This window comes from Trichomycterus rosablanca, chromosome 1 (genome assembly GCF_030014385.1).
Source record: "Trichomycterus rosablanca isolate fTriRos1 chromosome 1, fTriRos1.hap1, whole genome shotgun sequence".
Lineage (NCBI taxonomy): Eukaryota > Metazoa > Chordata > Actinopteri > Siluriformes > Trichomycteridae > Trichomycterus > Trichomycterus rosablanca.
Window position 1 is genome coordinate 67,162,267 of NC_085988.1, and position 21,876 is coordinate 67,184,142.

The following is a 21,876-nucleotide window of genomic DNA, read 5'->3' on the forward strand; positions in this document are numbered from 1 at the left end:
TTTTCCCTTAAAGCTTCTTTGAGCGATCCAAAAAAGTGGAAATCAGATGCTGCTAAATCTGGACTATAAGCTCTCTCAGACATGACTAGCTACTACTCCTCCCACCCTCACTGTTTCCAACCAAAATATTAAAGTGCAGAAACATTTTGAAGATCTCTTGTGTATTTAACTAAAGTAAATTCACTACCGAAAATTTAATTCTCATTCATTTTTTCAGTGTGTAAGGTACCCGGCACGGTGGCACTGGGTAGCACTGTCGCCTCACAGCAAGAAGGTCCTGGGTTTGATCCCCAGGTGGGGTGGTCCGGGTCCTTTCTGTGTGGAGTTTGCATGTTCTCGCCGTGTCTGCGTGGGTTCCTCCGGGTTTTCTGGTTTCCTCCCACAGTCCAAAGACATGCAAGTGAATTGTGAAATGCAAGTGAATACTAAATTGTCCATGACTGTGTTCAAAAATGAACCTTGTATAATGAGTAACTACCGTTCCCATCATGAATGAACCAAAGTGTTAAACATGACGTTAAAATCCTAATAAACAAACAAACAAATAGTGTGTAAGGTACATACAGTCCAAGCTGGATAGTATGGTAGATAGTAGCAAATTTTTCCTATAATAATATTAATAATTTTAATATAATAATTTAAGTTTTGCCTTGTCAGTTAGTTCCTTTTACATTGTTTTTATGCATAAAAGTTGATAAATATTCATCTAGGTTTGGTCTAAACTAAAGAACTAAATAGGTTGGGCTTTCTACTGGCTGCATTAAAGGATATTATTAAAGGACTTGGCTTGTAGTAAGGCCTTAGAATGACACTTGTGTTGATTTTTCCTTACACTTATCGCCATTTTGTCCACATTTATAATCCACAATTTTATGTTTTGGCCAGCCACCCTGTAGACAGACAATGGTTGTTGGAAAGAGGATGCTGTTCCTGTTCCAGCATGTGCACAAAGCAAGGCCAGTGTGTTGTTGAGGTACTCAGATGCATTAAAGACTTTTGGAATGAATTGGAACGATTGTCAAACATCGATGCCTGAGCTCACAAGAGTCCGCAGACACACAGCAAAATCTTGTGGAGGGCCTTCTCAGAAGAGAAGGATGTTGTAAGTGCAACAGTGGTGGGCTGACTGACAAGCTTACACTCATGTGTCCACATTCATTTCATCACTTAGTGTAGAATAATATATTTTGCCCGTCTTATGCACCTGCTGATCTTGGATCATGTTCTAACGAACATGCTTACACAGACAGAGGGGAAAGATCTGTAGTCCGTGTGCCAATACAGCTGTGTTTATGTGTAATCAATGCTTCATGTGCTGTGGATGTGTGAGAAGTACACTGGTTGAAGGACAACAGGGATGACTGATACATAGAGTAGCTTTTCCATTCTTCATGTCTCATCTCAGCATGGCATTTTTGAATAAGATTAAAAGATTTATTTAGCTGCAGGACAAACAGACCTGTGACCACTTGCTTTCTTTCCCTCAGCTCTCTTCCTCTCTCTCTTTCGCCTCCCTCTCGCCTCTCTCCTCTTTTTTTTATGGCTTGATTGCTTTTTAATGATTTCCTGAGCTAAGACGAATGGCTGTGTTAAATGAGCAGAATTAGACAAGTGGCACAGTGCGCTGAAGCATTTGTTACTGGAATAATCGTGCTTGGGGATTTCATTTGCCCAGAAAGGGAAACGTATATAAAACGCACATGGCGCAAACTGACCAAGCGTTCTTGATACTTTAGGGCCCTGTAACATCTGGTATTAAGATGATTCTTAGGTAATCCAATCACGAGCTAATTACAGGTGTAATTCATTAATTTATTTATTGTCTGTTTTACCAACACTTTATCCTGGCCAGTCTTGCGGTGGGTGCAATTCACTGGGCGAAAAGTAGGAAACACCCCGACAGGTCGCCAGTCCATTACAGGGCAAAACACACACAGTCACACCGAGGGCAATTTTGTATTGCCAATTTACCTGACTGCATGTCTTTGGACTGTGGGAGGAAACCAGAGCACCCGGAGGAAACCCACACGGCCACAATGAGAACATGCGAACTCGCACAAAGGACCCAGACTGCTACACCTGGGAATTGAACCCAGAACCTTCTTGCTGTGAAGTGACAGTGATACTCACTGAGCCAATTACGGATCAATGGAGTTTAGGTCTGGAAACTATGCTGGCCATTCCAGGATTTAAAGCCCACCATCTTGTCCTTGTCTTCTAACCTACTTCTGATATAACCTGAAGGTGTACTGTATGTTTCAGGATATTGTCTTGCTGTAGGTTGAACCCCTGAAAAAGCAGCAGACCATCACGCTTCTTCTATCATAGTTGACACTTAGTGTCATACACTGAGGAACCATCCTTCACAATAGCCGTACAATAACCTACAATAACCCTGTTTAATAAATAGAAGTCCACTGATGTTTCTGGCCAGTCTGGTCTAGTCTCTTTTTCTTGTTTTTCTATCGTAGCTCTCAGTTCTGCAGCTCAACAGATAAAACTGAGACTTGCTTACCGTTTGAGTGTTAAGCTTTGTTTGAAGTTGTTGTCTTATAAGCCATCTATCGTGCAGTTTTCCAACATTGTTGAGGCTTTGGGTCTATAAGAGTTTTCCCCAGTTTCTTTTGGGCCTTTTGATGGTGTAGAAAACTGTACACACAGACACTTTATTTGTAATTTCTCTATAAAAAAATCTATAGAGATATTTATAGAGATTTATAGGTGGCTGCTGATCAGACACAAGAGTCAGAAGGAATTTTTGTCCATCCTAGGGTTTCTTATGTGAAAAGTGTTCTTACAGTCGCACAGCATGTGGCAGTTTTAAATGTACATCATAAATAACCGACAATGCTAATAGCTTATAAAGTCATGTTTTATATGTTATATAGGTTATGATGGTCTGACTTTTTTTTTTGTCAGTTTTCTTTTTCGAAGCATTTAAACAGAAAGAGGGGATTCGAGGAGTCAACAAAAGTTTGGACATCTCTAAGAAATGTTTGCATGAGCTTAATTTACCTCCATTGCTACACTAGGCTGCTAACTAATGAGTTTTTAAAATTTTTGTCCAGTAGATTGTAGTGTATTTTATATTGTTTAGAATATTGTAGCATATTTGGGAAGAGGAGTACTACAGTCTCCCATCTACCACACTGTACATCACCCACGCTGATGTTACTATTATTAGCACATTGTTTATTAAGTAGTTTGCAGTTTGAGACACAGCCCTTCAGCTTTCAAGCAGCGCCTCTGTTCTGTACACACTGGCATGGTGCATAAGGGTTCACGTATTATACTCAACTGAATTAAAAAGACACTTTTTGTTTCTCTTGTACTTTGACACCTCTTTTTTCTTAACTTGTTTGTAATTTTTTATGACAGCTTTTTTATGATATTAAATTAACAGTTGCAGGAAAGTGAATTGTGTTCTGTGCACTATAGGGTAAATTTTCAAAAGGCAAAAGCACTGTGTACTAGACTTGATCATAGTTTAGTTTAAATTTTGGTGCTGGATGTTTTTGGGCTTTGCTTGTAGTGACACTCTTGTTGAAATAAAAAAACAGTCATAAGTAGTTACTACAGAAGCAGGTGAGACATCTGGAAATGCCTGATGTAAATGCTGCAAGTGTTGCTGTTTACTTGTGGTCTGATTACCAGAAATGCCTCTTCAAACCAGTGGTAAATGAGACTGGTTCAGGCGGCATGGTGGCTTAGTGGGTAGCACTGTCGCCTCACAGCAAGACGGTCCTGGGTTCGATCCCCAGGTGGGGTGGTCCGGGTTCTTTCTGTGTAGTTTGTATGTTCTCCCCGTGTCTGCGTGGGTTTCCTCTGGGAGCTCTGGTTTCCTCCCACAGTCCAAAAACATGCAAGTGAGGTTAATTGGAGATACGGAATTGTCCATGAATGTGTTTGACATTAAACTTGTGAACTGATGGATCTTGTGTAACCAGTAACTACCTCTTCTGTCATGAATGTAACCAAAGTGTAAAACATGACATAAAAAAAACCCTAATGAAGAAACAAACATAAATGAGACTGGTTTAAACAGTATATAGCCATCAGACCATGAGCTTGATTGTCATCCATTTTCAAACACATGAGTGGTAATTATGTAATAGAATAATATAGAGCACCCCCCCCCCCTTTCAATCTTGCAACAATAACATCCTCCTCTCCTCTGGGAAGTATCTAACCCCCTTTAGATTTAAACAGTAGTGTAGAACCTAAATTGAGCTAGCTCCCAATCTTAGTTGTTATGCAAATCCACCCACATACACACAAACAACAAACTACCACAGTGTGCTGATGATGGAGCTGTTCCAGGGAAACCAGTTGCCTCTCAGTGGTCCCCAGCTGTCACAGGCTGACACAGAACCTCATGTTCAGCTGCAGTCACAAGCTCAAGCCTCGCTACGGATCATTACACCTCCCCTTAGAGCTACTAGCAGCATGCATTGATATGCAGAACAGATTGCAGATCAAGCACTTTCTTACTAGGGATGCTGCCTCCCCCTGCTGGATGGGGTGTATAATAATGTAATCCTACAACAAATGTATTTATTACATCCGTTCTTGCTGACACTCATCCTGTTAGAATTGTGCCCCCTCCTTCATGGCTGGCAACACACGTCTAATTTCTCACCCCATTTTTGCTGGACACAACAGGGCCATAACTGCGTGGCTGCCAGCTTTTCATATGTGATGCCTGTAGGCAGTGGTGCATTAAGGTCTGCAAAACCCCACTGGTGGCTCAGGCAGTAAGAGTAAAGTGCCTTGAGAAAGTCATCATCCCTGTACAATGTTTTGAAATGCTACAGTTTGTCTCCGTTTTTTTTTTTCTTTTAAAAGAGTATTTTTTTTAATACTTTAGAAGTATTACAAGAGTCTTAAAATTATAAAATCAATAAAAATAAACTTAAAAAAAAGTATGTCAGTTACTGTAAAAAGTCTCAGTCCTTGCAATAAACTAGAAAAAAATCACATGCATAATTGGTTAAAATACATATACATATATATACAGTATATATATATATTGTTTATAGTTTTTATCTTAACCCCGGTGCTCTTTTTATTCCTGGTCTCTTAATCTTTTTTTTCTATTTTATTTTAAAGTTCTTATTTTATTTTATTTCTTTTTATACTTGATTCTCTGGCCTGTTGTGCTGTTCTGTGTTCCCTGTATTAATCTGTTATAATGTACCTTATTGGCTGTCATTTGTTTTGTTTTTGATCATATTTGTATTGTACAGTGTCCTTGGGTGACCTGAAAGGCGCTTATAAATAAAATTCTATTATTATTATTATATACATACTGATCAGCGATAACATTAAAACCACCTCCTTGTTTCTACACTCACTGTCCATTTTATCAGCTCCACTTATCATATAGAAGCACTTTGTAGTTCTACAATTACTGACTGTACTCCATCTGTTTATCTACATACTTTTAGCCTGCTTTCACCCTGTTCCACAATGGTCAGGACCCCCACAGGACCACCACAGAGCAGGTATTATTTGGGTGGTGGATCATTCTCAGCACTGCAGTGACACTGACATGGTGGTGGTGTGTTAGTGTGTGTTGTGCTGGTATGAGTGGATCAGACACAGCAGCGCTGATGGAGTTTTTAAACACCTCACTGTCCCTGCTGCGAATAGTCCACCAACCAAAAACATCCAGCCAACAGCGCCCCGTGGGCAGCGTCCTGTGACCACTGATGAAGGTCTCTAAGATGACCAACTCAAACAGCAGCAATAGATGAGCGATCGTCTCTGACTTTACATCTACAAGGTGGACCAACTAGGTAGGAGTGTCTAATAGAGTGGACAGTGAGTGGACACGATATTTAAAAATTCCAGCAGTGCTGCTGTGTCTGCTCCACTCATACCAGCACAACACACACTAACACACCACCACCATGTCATTGTCACTGCAGTGCTGAGAATGATCCACCACCTAAATAATACCTGCTCTGTGGGGGTACTGACCATTGACGAACAGGGTGAAAGCAGGCTAACAAAGTTTGTAGAGAAACAGATGGACTACAGTCAGTAATTGTAGAACTACAAAGTGCTTCTATATGGTAAATGGAGCTGATAAAATGGACAGTGGGTCGAAACCAGGAGGTGGTTTTAATGTTATGGCTGATCGGTGTGTATATATATATGATAGCTGATATGCTGTGTTGACATTTAAAGGGAATAAGCTTTTCCCCCTATTCTGAAATTAAGTACAGTACCCGGCCTGTGAGATCATTCACAATCAATCAGGAGTCTCAATGAGCAAATGCTTTTTAATGGTTGTTATAGTTTGCAAAGGCTATTACCTTGGCTTGTTATCCATGACTCGAACAGAAAGGGCAGATTTCTAGAAAACTTATTGTACACGTAGGACCTAATTTGGTCCAGGTAAGTTAACGACTGAACATTAGACTGTATTCATTATTTCACCAGTTACATGTTATACGTACTTAACTGGACAGAAATAGTATTTATATTTTAGCAAAGCTAGTTCCCACAGCAATCGGTGATTAAAATGTAGGGAAAATGGTTAAGGTCCTGATATTAACTACTGTAACAAGATCTCAAAACTGAGAGCCATCTCTGCTGCAACACTACCCTGCAAGACTTTCAACATTTTGTGAATGCCAATAGACCAGATTCTCATTATTAGCGTTATAATAGAGAAAAAAGAAAACACCAAGACTGATAATGCATCTCTATTTATAAATTAAAAAACACTTTTTATTAAATACTATTAGAATTTGCACCCTATTTACTAATATTTTTATACTTCTTTCAATTAATTAGGGGCCAGATTAATATTTACATATCTAGTCATGGGCCACAGACTACAATAATGTAACATATAGCCAACTAATATGGCCATAATACATACATGGTGCTGATTTGTTTGTTATTTATTAGGATTTTAATGACATGTTTACACACTTTGGTTACATTTATGACAGGACAGGTAGTTACTCATTACACAAGATTTATCAGTACACAAGTTTAATGTCAAACACAGTTACGGACAATTTTGTATCTCCAATTCACCTCACTTGTGTGTCTTTGGGCTGTGGGGGGAAACTGGAGCTCCACAAGGAGACACAAGGAGAACATGCAAACTTCACACAGAAAGGACCCAGGCTGCTCCACCTGGGATTCAAACCCAGGACCTTCTTGCTGTAAGGCGACGGTTCTACCCACTGAGCCACCGTGCCACCCTACATGGTGCTGATAGTATAAAAATCAGCTAAATTTGATCCTAGACTTACTTTCAGAAAAAGGTCTCAGTCACTTTGCATGAGTTTACTCATCACATAACTCACCTGAGTCACACTGTCCATGCTTATACAGTTCTTTGCACGGTGGTATAATTTACTGACTTGGTCATGTTACGTTAATATTGCTGTTCTTGACAGCGCTTGAGAGGTCTTCTCTACAAATTATGCATACTGGCTTTCCTTTCATTTCAATAAAAAATAAAACTGTTCCATTTCTCACAACACTCATCATCTACTTCCCTGCAGTTTGTTATTTTTGCAAACTTGAAGTGACCTACTTAATGCCAGAAAGATGCAGCTTATTGGATGAACCTCCAGTGAGTTTTGGTTCTCGCAGCTGATTGGTGATTTAATTTGAAATGTGCCTAATTATAAGTTGTATAGCACCAACAGAGATTGCACAAAGTCAAACATATTGCCAGTAAAATCTAGAAAATATCAGGCAGGTCAGGCGGTGGTTTCCCATCTCTGCTTTACACATATTGCTCAGTGTAAGCTGACCCATGAACTACCTCCTACAAATTTCTTACCTGTTCCTTTGGATTTAGTATCTGTTTTCTATGTTCTCTTCATAAACATATATGTATTCATTGGCACTGTCTTGTTTTTAGAGATATGCAGCCTGTTTTCTAGATGTGTTTTGTATGAGGGTTCTTTAAAAAGTTTCCAAACTTTTTTTCCAACTTGTTTGAAAATTTTAAATAAAATTTTTTTTTAAAGAATTTTAAATACAAATTTTCACTTTTCTACATAGTCACCTTCCTTTTTGATGCATTTTTCCCAGCGTCATACCAACGTTTTAATGCTATCAGCAAAAGTTTTTGGTTAAGTGTGTAGCTGACGCACCGCTGCTTTCACATCATCATCACATAAATATCCTCTTCCCCTTGAAGCTTCTTTGAGCGTCCAAAAAGGTGAAAAAATCAGATGGTGCTAAATCCGGAGTATAAGCTCTCTCTCAGACTCTCAGACATGAACAATTACTACTCCTCCCACCCTCACCGTTTCCAACCAAAATGTAAAAGTGCAGAAACTTTTTGAATATCCCTCGTAATATGTACAAATTTGCACTGGTAAAATGACAAAATGTAATCAAATTAAGTTCAACAAAAGTACTAAATATAGGGGTTAGATACTTTAAAATCCTTAAATGTAATTAGATATTAATAGAGTTTCTAAAACAAATCCCATGGTGTGATAGTCATTTATGCAGTGGGAAGGTTTATATGATCAGTGGACAGAGAGGGTGACTTGATGTGTACTTTGATACTGGTGTTTATCTGGAGCTGAGAGTACAAATTATTGGTTACAGCTCTTTTAATGAAAGACCTCTCATGCTGTGTGTTCTCCTTTAGTTCTGGTAATCTGTAATGGCTCGTGCTCTTGTTCTCTAAAACAAACAGCGTGGGTTTATATTGCTTTTTTCACCATCACATGTGCTGCCCCCAAGTCATTGACAGCCACTCCACTGACATGTCAGTGTCTGACAGGCAAAATCAAGACCTAATTCAATTTCAGTTTTAGAGTACCTGATGCGTTTACACATGGAGCATGAGGTGACTGACAGACAGGCCTGTACATGGAAAATGCCTGAGCTTTAATTTACACTCAGATGAAAACAATACACCCAGGTTGGCTTGGCTAAACTTTACCAGTCAGTTCTGTGACTGTGTAGTTTTATGCAGTACTAAAACTGGAAGTAGAATGAGTTATTGTAATTCTCTGAAACAGGGCTTGTCTTGGGAAGAATATAACCTATGATCAGCCTAGTTTTTAATTAGTTTATTAGCACTAGAAATGCCGTGCATTGTTCGTTAGAGTGCTGCGAAGTCTCATTAAGTGCTCGCCTGTTTGACCTACTTATACCTAGAAGCACCAAGTGCTGGTCATCTGCAACCAAAAACAATATTAAATTCAGGGGTGTAATAACCTTTATTTAAGTCATTCTACTTTTAAGGTGTAATGGTTTACTAACTGCAAACAAAGGTAATGCAAATAAGTATGTCCATACACACTTTCTAAATGGTATACAAATTTATGATCTAAAAGTTTTAGAAAGGATTATCTTCTTTGGAGATTCTGTGGCAGCCCTGGACTGTCATGGACCACTAATACAGTGGGGCCAAAAAGTATTTAGTCAGCCACTGATTGTGCAAGTTCTCCTACTTAGAAAGATGAGAGAGGTCTGTAATTTTCATCATAGGTACACTTCAACTATGAGAGACAAAATGAGAAAAAAAAAATCCAGGAAATCACATTGTAGGATTTTTAAAGAATTTATTTGTAAATTATGGTGGAAAATAAGTATTTGGTCAATAACAAAAGTTCAACTCAATACTTTGTAACATAACCTTTGTTGGCAATGACAGAGGTCAAACGTTTCCTGTAAGTCTTCACCAGGTTTGCACACACTGTAGCTGGTATTTTGGCCCATTCCTCCATGCAGATCTCCTCTAGAGCAGTGATGTTTTGGGGCTGTCGCTGGGCAACACGGACTCCACAAATTTTCTATGGGGTTGAGGTCTGGAGACTGGCTAGGCCACTCCAGGACCTTGAAATGCTTTTTACGCAGCCACTGTGTGTTTGGTATCATTGTCATGCTGGAAGACCCAGCCACGTTCCATCTTCAATGCTCTCACTGATGGAAGGAGGTTTTGGCTTAAAATCTCACGATACATGGCCCCGTTCATTCTTCCCTTAACACGGATCAGTCGTCCTGTCCCCTTTGCAGACAAACAGCCCCAAAGCATGATGTTTCCACCGCCATGCTTCACAGTAGGTATGGTGTTCTTTTGGTTTTTCTTCTTCCTCCAAACACGACGAGTTGAGTTTTTACCAAAAAGTTCCATTTTGGTTTCATCTGACCACATGATATTCTCCCAATCCTTTTCTGGATCATCCATATGCTCTCTGGTAAACTTCAGACGGGCCTGGACATGTACTGGCTTAAGCAGGGGGACACGCCTGGCACTGCAGGATTTGAGTCCCTCTCGGCGTAGTGTGTTTACTGATGGTAGCCTTTGTTACTTGGTCCCAGCTCTCTGCAGGTCATTCATCAGGTCCCTCCGTTTAGTTCTGGGATTTTTGCTCACTGTTCTCATGATCATTTTGACCCCACGGGATGAGATCTTGACCCCAAGGGAGATTATCAATCGTCTTGTATGTCTTCCATTTTCTTACAATTGCTCCCACAGTTGATTTATTCACACCAACCTGCTTGCCTATTGTAGATTCACTCTTCCCAGCCTGGTGCAGGTCTACAGTTTTCTTCCTGGTGTCCTTCGACAGCTCTTTGGTCTTGGCCATGGTTGAGTTTGGAGTCTGACTGTTTGAGGCTGTGGACAAGTGTCTCTTATACAGATAACGAGGTCAAACAGGTGCCATTAATACAGGTAACGAGTAGAGGACAGAAAAGCTTCTTAAAGAAGAAGTTACAGGTCTGTGAGAGCCAGAAATCTTGCTTGTTCGTTATTGACCAAATACTTATTTTCCACCATAATTTACAAATAAATTCTTTAAAAATTCTACAATGTGATTTCCTGGATTTTTTTTTTTCATTTTGTCTCTCATAGTTGAAGTGTACCTATGATGAAAATTACAGACCTCTCTCATCTTTCTAAGTAGGAGAACTTGCACAATCAGTGGCTGACTAAATACTTTTTGACCCCACTGTACTTGGTCATTTTGTTTTTGTGGTTATACCAATAAGGTACAAGTAGTATTTAATTTAGTTGGAATCTTTATTCGTCATACAAAGTACTTTTTAACTAAAGACCAAACTTTTTAGCACTTCAGGTATTCACATTTATTTCTTTGTAAGCTAGAAGAATAGGTTGTTTGAAAGTTGTATACCTTTTAACTACAAATTTCTATTTTTTGCACTCGATGCAAGATTCACACTGTAGATTCAAACTTGTCATTATATTTTACTGGCTAAAAAGACTTTGCTTATAGAGACTTTATTATCTGATTCAAAAGCTTTAGAATCGACTCTCCACAATCAGTGAATCGATTCCTTGAGGGAAAGGCTCACGCTCTGCTATTTTGTAAATTTTGTAAATCAGTATATAGTGACTTGATGTGCAATATCCATTTTTCGTTTCTTGTGTAAATAAAAAAAATGTAATAATAATTGACTGAGTACTTTAAAGTATTTTAACAATGAAGATGTGCAGTGTTAGAAGGAATCACTGTTTCACAATTTACTAGCTACTGTGTGAAACTGAAAAACTACATCCCTAACTGACACATTTCTGCTGCTGTCGATGATATACCCTCATGCCAATCATGGTGAAACTGGTATTTTGTTTTCTGTGCAAGCTTTATGTATGTGAAAAAATAACCAATTCTCTTTATTAATCAAAGCTAATGTTGTCTATTTCAGAGCACTGTTATAGTGGTGAAGTCCGTCCAGGATCTAATGAGTCTGATGCAGGACCTCAGTGCATACTCTAACCAGTTCCTGGAGATGGTTTGTGACAAGCTTAAAGAGTACAAGGAGATTTGCAACACTGCTTACAGGTAATAACGCTTTCACTGTGGAGTACTTTAGAATGATGATGTGGAACTCTATGTGTTTACAGAGCTAGACGTCATCAGGAACAATTCTAACAGACATATAATAAAAACAAAAGCTTGGAGGCATTACTTCTCACAACATCACTGTGACAATGTGTTCTTCATGTTTACTGAAAAGTATATTACACTTTTTAGGTTTTACTATTGGCATGGGGGGGTGGGGGGATGGTTTCTTATTGGCTGGACAGAATAGTTTAAAAGTTGCCCTTCTAAATCAATACTGACAGAAAGGCCATATATTTTTAACCTTTGTTTTATTTTGTTTGGAGACACAATAGTTAAATAAAGTTGCATTGAAGAACCAACAGGACCAATAACAACTGAGAGAGACTCAGCTGTTTAAACAGATAGAGGAAGTTCATTCCACCAACTGCATACTAGTACAGACAAGAACCTTGATGCCTGTCTTCCTTCAATTCTGAGTGGTGGATCATGACAAGCTAGAGTACATTGGATTTTAAACTGAAGCCCTTGCTTCACATCGTGATGCTTTTTGGCACTATTACCATTTTTGGACACTATTCCATGTTCTTCTTCCAGTCTAACTGTTGCCAATTTTCTCATATTGCACCACTCCCATAGTGGCTTCACCCCTCTGAAAAGCATACAGTTGCCAGCAGAATGATTTCACCTGCCATTGGCGGGGTCTCACATTGTGAAGTATTGCATACTCCTCAATTCATCAATCAGATGTCTAGCCAGACAGCAGTGACAATGAAACCCTGTCGACTTTCTTCCCTCAGGCATGGCCAATTGGGATGTCTAGCCAGGTCGGAAGTAATTTCTGGGATTTGAACTTGATTGCTCAAGATCTTACCCACTCAAGACATTTTATTACGTTTACCTACTTTAAATGCCATTTTATGATCTACACTTACCAGATAGATTATAATAGCCTTCATGTTGTTTTATTGTATGTATTATCCCTCTCTACTCCAATCTATTAATGTAAAGTGGCCCTTATAGAACCCAATACAGATCACAGATCAGAGGCTTTAGGCTTTATACTCATGGTTGAGCACTATTATCTAAGTACAACACACAACCATGTCATTACCATAATAGTGTCAGTTGAAATGATCCAATGCCCTGATAATACCTGGTCAGCAGGAGTCCAATAGTCAGATTCTTAACAGTGATGAATGGTAGAAGGGGTAGGAAAGTGTGGACAGAAAAGCTAAAGTCAGTAATTGTATATCAATAAAATGCATCTATTTTCATGTAAACTGGGGTTTTCAGGGGTTCTGCTTATTTAAAAAATGGACAGAAACTGACCAAAGTGTGAACAAATGTTGAGAAGTAGTCAGTATTGCGGTTTTCTTGCAGAGGTATTGTTCAGTCTGAAGAAAAGCTAACCATCAGTGCGTCCTGGGCCAAAGATGAGGACATTAGCCGCCTGCTGCAGTCTCTGCCCAACTGGGGTAACATGGCTCAGCCAAGACAGCTGCGACAGAAAAGAGAGGATGAGGAGGATTTTACACGGTAAGCACATACATAAAGACAGTGTTTTACATTTACACTAACCCTAATTTACTCTGTTGTGTCTCTAAAGCATTTTATTACACTGTACAAGAAGCAGTTCTGATGGTTTTTAGCAAACATTTGAATTGGTATCAACAGCATAACAGTTCTTTTTAAATAAAAAAGTACAATAATGTCTTCTACTGATATTTGGCTGGACTTGATTGGATAGAATCCATAGTTGGCATAGCTCCAACTGTAGTTTGGTGAAGTCCCAGAGCTTTAGCATTGACTTTGTAACCCTTTCCAAAATGGTAGATTTTAGTGGCTTTGTTTTGCATCTGAATAAGAATGTTACAGTATTTGAACGTTGCCTCATGTGCTGCTTTTTGAGATGCCCTAGACTGCTTCACATTTTCAGACAGGTTCAATAAGTGATTAATATTTAACAGGTCTGGCAGTAATCAAGACTGATTGTGGCTAGTGAAAATAAACACAATTAAAAGTAGTTAAGGCTGCTCTGGTGGCGCAGCGGTAAAATACGCTAGCGCACCAGAGCTGGAAATTGAAATACATCATATTGAATCTTAGCTCTGCCATCTGACTGGGCTGGGTGGCTACATGAACATGGATTGACTGTTGTTCACAGGGTGGGATGATAACTGGTGCAATTACGACCTCTGCTGGCCGATTAATGTTACCTGCACAGAGTCGAGGAATAATGCTGATCAGGGTGTGACTCTCCGTGCACAAGGCTGATCCGCATCTGAACTCACCTCGTGCAGCTGAAAAGATGCAGTCGGTACTGCACACGTGCTGGAGGGGGTGTGTGTCGGTTGCGAAGCTCCTCAGTCAGCAGTGGAGGGTTGTATCAATAGAGGAGAAGTGTAACGCAATCAGGGTAATTGGATACGACTAGATTAGGGGAGAAAATTGTGTAGGGGGGTTGGAGAAAAATCTGGAACATGTGAGGAAGGGGGCAAATACTTTTTCACAGCACTGTAGATATTATGGATCTTAATAAAAAACCCTGCTAGGTCACGAATTGTCTTTACTTCCTTTTCAGTGAGCGCTGCATAGATGAAATGCATACACCAGCACTTTAATGCACTTGATGTTAAACTAAATTATATTTGAGATACGATTATATTTACTGCATTTAGCAGACGCTTTTATCCAAAGCTTACCAACATCCAAACCCACTTTAAACAATTGAGGGTTAAGGGCCTTGCACAAGGGTCGAACAGCAACTTGGTATTAGTGGGGCTTAAACCAGCAAATTACTAATCCAGTAACTTAACAGCTGAGCTACCACTATTAAATACAGTCACCTAAAATGTAACTGGCTATGCTTTATATTTGTTTGTATGGTAGGATTCTGGTATGAAGCTAATATGGAAAGGACTAAATATTTAATGTCCTTTACTAAGTTATTTTAATTAGCAGATTTTTAAACTGTCTTGTTGTCTTTGCGGTAAAGTATTTTTTCTTCACATGACAAAGGTGAAAATCTCTGTTGGTCATAATGTCGGCTAAAACATAATAATAAGAAATGGGTGTCGGACTTTACCTCAAGCCTACAACTAAAGCTTACCTACCAATTCAAGTCTAAGATAGTGATGGCATCAGCATAAACTGTATTAAAAGAAACAGTTCTGTACATCAAGCATCACCTGTGGTAAAGTGCTAAAACCACATTGCATCTTTCAATAATAAGAGACAAATATGTAAAGTTATTCAAATACAGTTTCATACACTAGCATTTGCATAAATGTGCAGCCTACACAGGTGACACGCACACAGCAGGGGTGACAGTCAGGCATAATTCTGTATTTTCAAAGAGGAAAAAAAAACATTTACATAATGAATGTCTTTCAGTCGACAATGGACTGTTATTTTCAAGGACTTACCTCATTAGGAAAACAGCACAGTTCTTTGTTAGCTTGGTCTAACTGCAGTGTTTAAAATGGGAATATTTGAGTTTGGAGAACAGTGTGTGAACATGTGTGCAGTTCTTTTGTTCATACATAATCAGAAATCATAATCAGAAAGTGTCCTGATCATGGAAAGTGAAACACAGGTTCCCTAAATGGCTGAACATGTGAACATCTCCTCTAATTATTGCCTTCAATAAGTGTTTCAGCCTTATCTATTTCCCATGGGTGTATGAAATAAGTTCCATCAAATTAATGATATCCTTTAACTTCAAGCCAACAGCTTGGGGAATGACTTTTCCGGTTTACTGCCACAATGCAAGGTCAATAAAAACTTGAGCTTGGTGTGGCAAAGTCCTGTGATGGTTATGTGCCCTGTCCAGACTATTTTTGTCTTGCCCCCAGCGGGTTTTTTTTTACTGGAACTTCACCAAACCCTGACCCTGACCATGAAAGGATTTGATAAAAAGGAAATAATGATTTTTAAAAAATAATAATAAATAAACAATTAATTAACATATTAATTTCCTTTAGCCTTTGTACAGAATGTGGAACTAGAATCATGATAGCTAAAAAGATAGAAACAATTTGTTGTGCTTCTCAAACTACTTAAATGTTATTTTATTTTAGCAATAGGAAAACTCTGGTAAAAGCTGCAACTGTAAAAGTACTGCATTTTCTTTTAAATATATATATATATTTTTTTATAAAAGGTCCTTAATGTCTGGTAAAATGGGACTAATAAAACATTTGAATTGTGTTGTTGTAAAGTCGACCTTAAAATGGCATCGTAAGTGTAAAACATTTAAACATACTTTTGCTTTAGTCAAAAGCTGGCTAATCCACTACAAAATGTTTGAGCATTAAAACATTTTGAGAAGATTTAATAGTGACTGATTTCATTTCGCCTGATAACCAACCCATAAGCACCCAATTGGACAATGAAAATTTCACCAGTGTACTGTTAGCGTTCTAACTTTATTTCTTAAATAAATTAAACAGTTGAAATACAGCTTCTCTTAGTGTCATTGATTGAATCATGGTGGGGAGATTGGGGGGTGGGGGTCTGACCCTCCTAATTAATACTTGGACCCCTCAAAAAGAGGTAAAATTAAAAGATTTGTGGGGTTGTTGCTTAGCCAAACTATAACTTCAGGCTAAACTTTGAAACTAGCTGATGTTAGCATTTATCAATATGCAGTTGGACAATCCAATTCAGAAACTCAGAAAGAAATAAAGTGTATTAAACAAGCTAGATAGTTACTTACATTAACATACAGTGCCTTCTCTGGTTTGCACTACTGCAACCTTAATGAAGATGAGACTTTAGGGGTGCTGACCCCCCGATTGTTACAGTAGAATTTGCTCTCTGAGTGTACTAGGTTTTGTTTATTGAACTAAAAGCATTCATTAGGACTAAAATGCAACAATGGGGCGATCTTTAACAAAGCAATTGTTTTTCTCACCGCCTTCTAACAAAATTAATTAATTTGTGGGTTTGATCATGCAGTGATTGTTGTTCCATTCGTCAGAATCTTTTAAGAACCCAGAAGGGTGGCACTGTGGCTCAGTGGGTATCACTGTCGCCTCAAAGCAAGAAGGTCCTGGGTTTGATCCCCAGGTGGGGCCGTCCAGGTCCATTCTGTGTGGAGTTTGCATGTTCTTTGTGTGTCTGTGTGGGTTTCCTCCGGGAGCATCGGTTTTCTCCCACAGTCCAAAGATGTGCAAGTGAGGTGAATTGGAGATACAAAATTGTCCAGGACTGTGTTTGACATTAAACTTGAACTGATGAATCTTGTGTAACCAGTAACTGCCATTTCTGTCATGAATGCAACCAAAGTGTGTAAAACATGACGTTAAAATCCTAATAAATAAATTAATAAATAAATAAGAACCCAGAATGGATGGAGAGATGGTGTCATGGTCCATTCTTGAATCAAAAGGGCTTTAGAAATGCTCCGTTGATCCTAAAGGCCCACAGCTGTTGAGAAATGAAATGAACCGGCTATGTGGATAACAAACCCAATCTTTCTGTCTTGTTGATGCCAAGTACAGAGCACGAGCAGAAGGGCTTTATTATTTAAACGCTTGTGACAGTTTCATCAGCAAACCAGGGAAAAAGGCTCCCCCTATCCAAAACCATAAAGAGGCCATTACTAAAGCCTTTATTCAATCCATGTTTCTTACCTCGTGTCCTCATTTTCCCCCAACTGGTGACTTTACTGACCACATTTATCACAGACCAGTGGAAGCAGATTTACTGAGGAAATAAAGATTCTGTTCTTTAAAAAGCTAACAGTCGTTTAGGTCACCTTGTTTTTTCAGAAATCTTGGTGCCTCTAGGACTAAAAAAATACATCCAGCTTTTTTTCTTCAATTTCTAATGTTGCTTTTTAATATGCACCATATGTGGTATGAAGTCATTCATGATGTTTAAAGGAGGATGTTACCATAGTCTTTCCTTTTACTTTTTCTTTATTTCTTAATATTTTACCCACCCTTATTGTTCCTTTCTTCTACTTTTGTTATTTTTCTTGATCCCTCATTTCATCCTTTTTCATTCTCTTTGACATTTATTTCCAATAAAAAAAATATTTTTTCTTTCTTTTCTTATTAGCTTTTATTTCCTTTATTTTTAATTGACTTATTTCTTTCCTTTTCTATTTGGTTCATTTTATTTACTTTGCTTGACTTACCTTTTGTGTAATTTTCTCATATATTCTTTCCTTTTCTCATCTCTTCTACTGTATTTCTTTGTTTAACTTTGTTCTCTTTCCTTTCACTTTTTCTTCTAATTTTCTTCTCTCTTAATTTTTTGCCTTTTATCTATTTTAATTTGGTCTTTTCTCCTTTTTCTTTCTTTTCTATAGTGTTCTTTTATTTCATGTTTGGTTTAATTTAATTTAATTTTGCCTTTTTGCCCTTGCTTTTCTTTTCTTTTTTTTTGATTGCCTTTGTTATCTTTTCATTCACTTACCTCAAATTTTTATTCATTTATTTTTTCCGTGCATAACTTTTACCTTATACCACTAACAATTCAATGCTTTGATGATGATGATTATAATTATGGTTATTAATGGTTCTTTCCGAGATCTTTAAACCTCATGTTAATGCGTTATAATGGATGTTTTCTTTTGTTTAAGGATGATAAAAGTTTAAAAGATGTCACTTATATTAGATCATTTAAGTTATTTAAGGCAGTTTATAATTAACATAATTTCTATCTCTCTATTAATTCTTTTTAGAGTGGCTTTTGCTAAGGAATCAGAGGTTCTGACAGGGAATTTGGGAGACAAGCTGATCCCTCCCAGTGAGATTCTTCGGGACGTCAGCGACCTGAAGGCACTGGCTAATCTGCAGGAGAGCATGGAGTGGCTAGCTACTTCCCTTAAAGGCTTCTTGTCCAACTTAACTCTAATCTCCAGTAAGTCTCTCTTTGTGAGTTCTGTTTTTTGTTGCACAGGTACAAATACTGGCTGACAGCTGAAGTTTATTTTCTACACTCAACTTTAGTCATGTTGGCTACATTCTTACTGCAGGTATAAGTGGCCAAAGTGACTGATCTTTTTTTCTCATATGTGTCTTTAAGTCTTTATGTGATTCATATTCAATATACAGCAATGAGGCTTAAAATAAACAGCCAGATTAGAATTCCTTCTGCTTTTATCTTATTGTATATTGGGGTTAGTCAAAAAAGATGGATCTAGATAGTAATTGAATGCATTCAAATATTAAATCAGCTCTGCACAAAAATTCTGATATGTCCCAAATCCTTCTTTTATTATTAATGCGCACAACATAGAACAAACTAGGCGGCATGGTGGCTCGGTGGGTAGCACTGTCGCCTCACAGCAAGAAGGTCCTGGGTTTAATCCCCAGGTGGGGCGCTCTGGGTCCTTTCTGTGTGGAGTTTGCATGTTCTCCCCGTGTCTGCGTGGGTTTCCTCCGGCAGCTCCGGTTTCCTCCCACAGTCCAAAGACGTGCAAGTTAGGTGAACTGGAGATACAAAAATTGTCCATGACTGTGTTTGATATAACCTTGTGAACTGAAGAAACTTGTGTAATGAGTAACTACCGTTCCTGTCATGAATGTAACCAAAGTGTAAAACATGAGGTTAAAATCCCAATAAACAACCAAACTACACGGCGCAGTTCACCACACAAAACACTAGGTGTTACAAATATGTTATTTTAACTACAGTTAAATAGTTAATAGTGGAAAATGTTGTATGTTTTAAGCTCAGCCCTCTCTGCAGCTTGTCTGAAATAATCATTGACAATATAGAGCCTGACGGCACAGAAAAGTTTCTGTACTTTGCCACACAGAGCCGTTATGAAGAACTTTGAAAAGCAATTCCAAAACAAATGGGATAAAATGCACAAGCTGGAGAAAAGTGGAGCTCTCCATATGAATAAGTGCTTAACATGCTTTCAGCTAAGCTGTAGTTACATCACATTTTATTTTTAAATCAACCATTAGTGAGGTACCTGCTAGAGTTTTACAAGCTTAAAAGTTTTGTACTTTAAATGTTTTAAATATGTTTTTAAATATTTTAGGGGTTTTGATTTACAGTGGGCGGCACGGTGGCTCAGTGGGTAGCACTGTCATTTCACAGCAAGAAGGTCCTGGGTTTGATTTCCAGTTTGAGTGGTCCGGGTCCTTTCTGTGTGGAGTTTTCATGTTCTCCCCATGTCTGTGTGGGTTTCCTCTGGGTGTTCCGGTTTCCTCCCACAGTCCAAAGACATGCAGTCAATTAGTTGGACATACTAGATTGCCCTAGGTTTGAATGTGTGTGTGAATGTGTGTATGTGTGTTTGCCCTGTGATGGACTGGCGACCTGTCCAGGGTGTTACTGTGTGCCTTTTGCCCAGTAAATTGGACCCACTGCGATCCTGAGTAGGATAAAGTGGTGGTAAAACAGACAATGAATGAATTCATTAATTCATTACAGGGTCTTGCTAGCCACACAATTTTGGTTGAAGAAATCACAATTGGCAGTGCCTGCACCAGACAAAATTGACCACTAGTCTGCTAGGTGTGAAAACACTGGACTAAAAAGGGGGCTGGGTCTTCAACGTTGTTTAAGGACCCTAGTTGGTAGCCTGTACAGAGGTGGAGGAACGTGGCGATAACCGTGTGACTCTTCGTGCGTGAAACTGGGCTCACGTTTGAATCCACCGAAGTACGGGCAAAGAGGAGGTCAGGCAAATATACTTTTCTCGGACCCAGCAGCGAAAGACTAATTAACTATGCTAAATTAGGAGAAAAAGGGAGAAAACACATCAAATAAAATAGTAAGGAAGAGAAATTGATAGGAAAGAATGTATTCAGTGGCTGCAAGTGCATAACATTGGACGTTGGTTGTAAAGCTCACTCACTCACTTTCTTAACCGCTTATCCCATTAGGGTTGTGGGGGGGGTGCTGGAGCCTATCCCAGCTTTTCAATGGGCGCAAGGCACACAGTAACACCCTGGACGGGGCGCCAGTCCATCGCAGGGCAGACACACATACACACAACCATTCACCTTTAGGGGGCAATTCAGTGTCTCCAATTAACCTGACTGCATGTATTTGGACTGTGGAGAAAACCGGAGCTCCCGGAGGAAACCCACGCAGACACGGGGAGAACTCCACACAGAAAGGACCCAGATCGCTCTGCCTGGGGATTGAACCCAGGACCTTCTTGCTGTAAGGCGACATTGCTACCCACCGAGCCACCGTGCCTCCCTGGTTGTAAAGCTGTTGTTGGCAAGTATAGCTTTGAGACATTTTAGAAAGAAATATTCTGCTTTTTGCAGCGTTGTGGTTCAGATTTCAGTGGCAAATCATTTTTGCTTCCTTCAGAGAGGTGGTCACACAAGAGTCTCTCTGATGGACTCGGTTGTATGTCACTTGAAATCATTTATAGATTTTAAATAGGATTAAAGTCAGAAGATTGACTAGGCCATCCAAGCATTTGAGTTATTTTAGCTTTTTGTTTGAGGTTGTACTCCTGTCGAAACACCCATCCTCCCTTCAGGCTTCAGTTTTAGTTTGATTCTTTATGGGTAGCTTCACTTATTGGACTCTACAGTTAATTACTGCTAGTGATTATCTGATACTTCCAAGCATTATTCAGACCGTTAAATGCTTCAGTGCTCCAGAGTGACATTGCCGATTCCCTCTTAAAGATTACTCATGCAGACAGTCTGCTTCTACTCAGCTCACATCATCACAGCGTCTTACTGGTCCTGAAACTGGCAAAATAACTTTTTAAAAAATACAAATAAAACTATTATTTTTTTCTTTCTTTCTTGAGTGCAAAGACTGTTTCAGCCTTGCTCCAGAGATAGATAAAAATTCAATAAGAGCAGCACAGAGGACGTGGCATAATTATCATTAATTCTGCACACTGCCAGTAATGGAGTGTTTTATCATGACGGGACAGCCTCAGTATTGTTCATTATTTAGTGTTTGCAGAGCTGATGGGCCCGTCGCTGACGGAAACCCTTATCTTCCCTCCTAAAGCCCACTCCCCTGTCCCCCACCCGACGACACTCCCTACCCAAATTGGATTTTATATTACGGAACCAGTCAGGTATGAACAAGTCATTTTCCTGCCACCTTGTCTTGCAGACTC

The 21,876-nt window shown here is 39.0% G+C and overlaps 1 protein-coding gene across 2 annotated transcripts in view; it reads left to right on the plus strand.

Moving 5' to 3' along the window:
* The window catches only part of exoc4 (exocyst complex component 4), a 292,052-nt gene that overhangs the window by 236,943 nt on the left and 33,233 nt on the right, over nucleotides 1–21,876 (plus strand). For both annotated transcript variants that reach the window (XR_010012418.1, XM_062995374.1), the window contains exons 12-14: nucleotides 11,668–11,804; nucleotides 13,188–13,343; nucleotides 18,502–18,680. Coding sequence is in view for 1 of the 2 variants with exons in the window: in XM_062995374.1 (XP_062851444.1) it covers nucleotides 11,668–11,804; nucleotides 13,188–13,343; nucleotides 18,502–18,680 (472 nt within the window). In the remaining variant the exon portion in view is untranslated. The remainder of the gene's footprint in view (nucleotides 1–11,667; nucleotides 11,805–13,187; nucleotides 13,344–18,501; nucleotides 18,681–21,876) is intronic.